Source organism: Mandrillus leucophaeus, unplaced genomic scaffold (genome assembly GCF_000951045.1).
Source record: "Mandrillus leucophaeus isolate KB7577 unplaced genomic scaffold, Mleu.le_1.0 Scaffold235, whole genome shotgun sequence".
NCBI classification, from domain to species: domain Eukaryota; kingdom Metazoa; phylum Chordata; class Mammalia; order Primates; family Cercopithecidae; genus Mandrillus; species Mandrillus leucophaeus.
This window is the reverse complement of record NW_012102421.1, coordinates 3,746,630-3,750,217: the sequence shown is the minus strand read 5'-3', so window position 1 is coordinate 3,750,217 and position 3,588 is coordinate 3,746,630. Positions and strand designations below refer to the sequence as shown.

General features: G+C 34.5%; 1 protein-coding gene across 1 annotated transcript in view; it reads right to left on the bottom strand.

Moving 5' to 3' along the window:
* Positions 1–3,588, bottom strand: part of COL24A1 (collagen, type XXIV, alpha 1) — a 438,816-nt gene that overhangs the window by 7,513 nt on the left and 427,715 nt on the right. The window contains exons 61-62 of the mRNA XM_011982146.1: positions 3,321–3,430; positions 673–888 (exon numbers count right to left, since the gene is read on the bottom strand). Coding sequence (XP_011837536.1) covers positions 673–888; positions 3,321–3,430 — 326 coding nt within the window. The remainder of the gene's footprint in view (positions 1–672; positions 889–3,320; positions 3,431–3,588) is intronic.

Here is a 3,588-nt window from a genome sequence, read left to right as displayed (position 1 = left end):
TTTATATTTTTACTAGAGACTGGGTTTCACCACGTTGGCCAGGCTGGTCTTGAATTCTTGACTTCAAGTGATCTGACTGCCTAGGCCTCCCAAAGTGCTAGGATTACAGGCATGAGCCATCACGCCTGGCCCCATTATTTAGTTTTAATGGAAAAAAAATAGGCTATAATCAAATACTTACTGGTGGGGCCAGTCAATATGTAATTATACCCATATTTGGTATCAGGTACAGGGATTGACAGAATGAAATAAAACTTACTTGCCTCTATAACTTGCTTTTTATGCAATAACGAGATGTAGAATTACAGCAGTGAAAACACATGAAAATATTTATCCAAATACACTATCTATTTATCATTTATCTATCTGTCTATCTATCCATCTATCCAGGTATAATTATTTCACATAGGGAATAAAAATTAAATTTACATATTAACACCTGTTTTGCATGTAAAAATCTAGGACCAATTGGTATGACACAAGTTGATAAGGTATGATATAAACAAATGATTGATTCTAAAAAATGCAGTTACAAGTCAGGCACATTAAAACTTACTACCCTTCTGTATCTGCAGTTTGTAATTAAAGTCTTACTCTAATTATCCTAATTTTATGGTTTTACCACTTTTAAGTCAGTTATACTGAACAATTCTAAAAGTGCCATTTTCTTACCTTGCAGTCATCTGAAAGCACTTTAGGTTCAAGTAGAGTATTTACTTTAAAAATCTGGCCATTCCATCCCTTGAAACCAATAGGCAATCCTGGGCCACTTGTTTGTGTGCTTGTCCACCTTGGGGTGTTTAGACAGTGAATGGTGATGATATGGGTGGCTTCCGAACTCAGTAAATGAAGGAAGTTCATCTGGACTTTCCCCACTCCAAACTCCAACTAATGTCATAGAAACAATATGCAGGTTATAACATGTGGCAATTGAGAAACTTAACAGTTCAGGAAAATCTGAGGAAAAGTCCTTCAAAGGCAGCCTCCAGAAAGCTCTTTTCCTTGGAACTGAAGTGCCAGTCAATTGTGTGCTGGTAAATGTTTAACCATGGGTTCTTGGGGGAAAAGCCATGATTTATAGTATTTCCTGACTCCTATGGTAGAAGCACTCCCAAGTGCTGGGATTACAGGCACAGCTGAATTCAGACTACCAAGGTGAGGTCACTGAACATGGCAATGGAAAGAAATGTTAACAGTTGGCTTTCCTGAGCCTGTATGGACTGGTTCCAGTTCATATCATCAGGCTACTACATATAGTATTAATAAAATAAAGATAATTTTCACATTATATAAAATGTAGTAATAATTTGCTTTTGGTTAATGCTTTAATACTTTTTTAAATAAAAATCTGAGATCTGTCTCTGCCTTTGATATTTTTTTTTGGTGAGAGTTACCAAAGATGAGTTACAAGTTGTAACAATAATCTGGTTGAGTAATTTTAAGTCTGAGAGCCTTAAAGGACAAGGACAGAACCCTATTCTTTGTGTTGCCAGCCCCTAATGTAGTTTCATTCACACAGTGATCGTTAATAAATATTTATTGAATGAATGAATGAAATTCATAAACAAGTGTTAACTAATACAATGAACAATACAGGACAGTATCTGAGTTAAGAAAACTGCACATTCCCCAGGCTTGAACAGAAAGGCAGATCTTCCTATAGCTCCAGACATTATTATTATTATTTTAGCATTATTCAAGCAGGGATATGGTTATAATGTAAGTGAACAGAAATGATTCCTATGGAGGAATTTGTACTAATTTTCAAGCATAAGGTTAGAAAAATATCAGTTATGAGGTAATGTAGAAGAAAAAATAACAACAAAAAGAAAAACAGAAAGAAAAAAACGAAATGAGAGGAAAAGCAAAAGAAGGGCATACACATGGAAAGATAATAAGGAACGTTAGAATTTAAGTAATTCAATTCCTTCATTTTACAGATCAGAGTCAGAAACTTGCAAGAAATATTTAAGCTTTCTGAGACTTAATTTCCTTGTCAGTAAAGTGGGGTATAACACCAATCTGGTATGGTCGTTATGAGGATTAAAAATGACAAATGTAATTTACCTAGCATTGTGCCTGGCACAGAGCAGGCCCTCTGGTGGATCACAGTTTTATTCCCTAGGTTAATAGAGGAATAAAGACTAGAACCCCAGTCCCTGATTCCCACTCTACTGTTCATCCTAGCACTTCTCTGGTCTTCCTTGGGTTGAGTTTATGAATCGAAGAAATGGGAGAAGTGATTCAGTCATGGAAAGAACTAGAGTGCTGCTTCCCCACTGCTCCTATTTCCTTTGCACAGTTCACACAGCCCCATCTTCTTTCCTTCTGGATAATCCTGGGCCAATTTCCATTGGAATGAGGATGATGATATGGATATTTTGGAAGTAGGACTATCATGCTGCTCTTTATTAGAGGTTCATGATTCCCTAGGAATGGAAGAATCCTTCCCTCTTTTATTTCAGGGGCGATAATGGTGAATGCCTATTAAGATAAATTGATGGAACGCCCTGGTTAATGAAGAGAGGTGTTTTAGGAGGACAGGGCAGTTCAATAAGAAGCAGCTAAAGAGATTGAATTTTATCTGCTGTCTTTTTATGATGAACAAAACACACAATAGGCACATGTATCAGTTCTTTGTCAATGAGAAATTCTTGATCATAGATCAAGCTGGTTTAATCAGAAAAATAAAGAAACATAGTTTTGGTTTCAATATATGTTATAGGTACAGCTAGGATTTAGGTTTTATAAATATTTGTTATAATTCCCAGTGTTATATGTTAGTTTAACAAACTAACATGCATTCGTTCTAAACGTTTGATTTATAGAATTATTCATGAAAGAAGTTTTTAGTAGTATTCTGTGGATGTTTAAGAAAGGTTATTGTGTGCCTAATAACCACAAATAGCAAAATTTTGTGGCAAAATTCTCTTTTTTAATGATTATAATATAATTTGCAGCAAAACTTCAGGTAACTGATTACTGGTTACAAACACTACAGCTGTTTAAGAAATTTCTAATGTGTGTGTATGCATAAAAACATAGCATATGTTGCACAATTTTAAGAGGAATTTAAAAAATATGATCAGTAGAGTAAGCCAAACTAAACTAAATCATAAAAAGACACAATCAAAATGTCAAGATTTACTGTGATTAACTAGTTTTAAAAAATAGCATATTTATTTCTCATACATAATAGAGAAAAATCTTTGCTTTCATTCTTAAAATTCATAATTATTTAAAGAGATAGAATTTTAAAAATAACTTTTCACTGATACTGTGCAATATAACAACATATATTTTAAAATTCAGTAACATACCTTTGTTACAGAGACAGGAGGTAAGCATGTCTGGCCACCAGCACTGAAATTGCAGAAAACCTCAATGGCATCTGAAGGACAGCCGAGATTTGGATCAATCCAGTATTTTCCTAATAATTTATAGTAAAACATAAAGTTACTAAATGCCATAATCCTTGTAACTTTTTTTTTTTTTTTTTTTTTTTGAGAGAGAGTCTCACTCTGTCACCCAGGCTGGAGTGCAGTGGTGTGATCTTGGCTCACTGTAATCTCCACCTCCCAGGTTTAA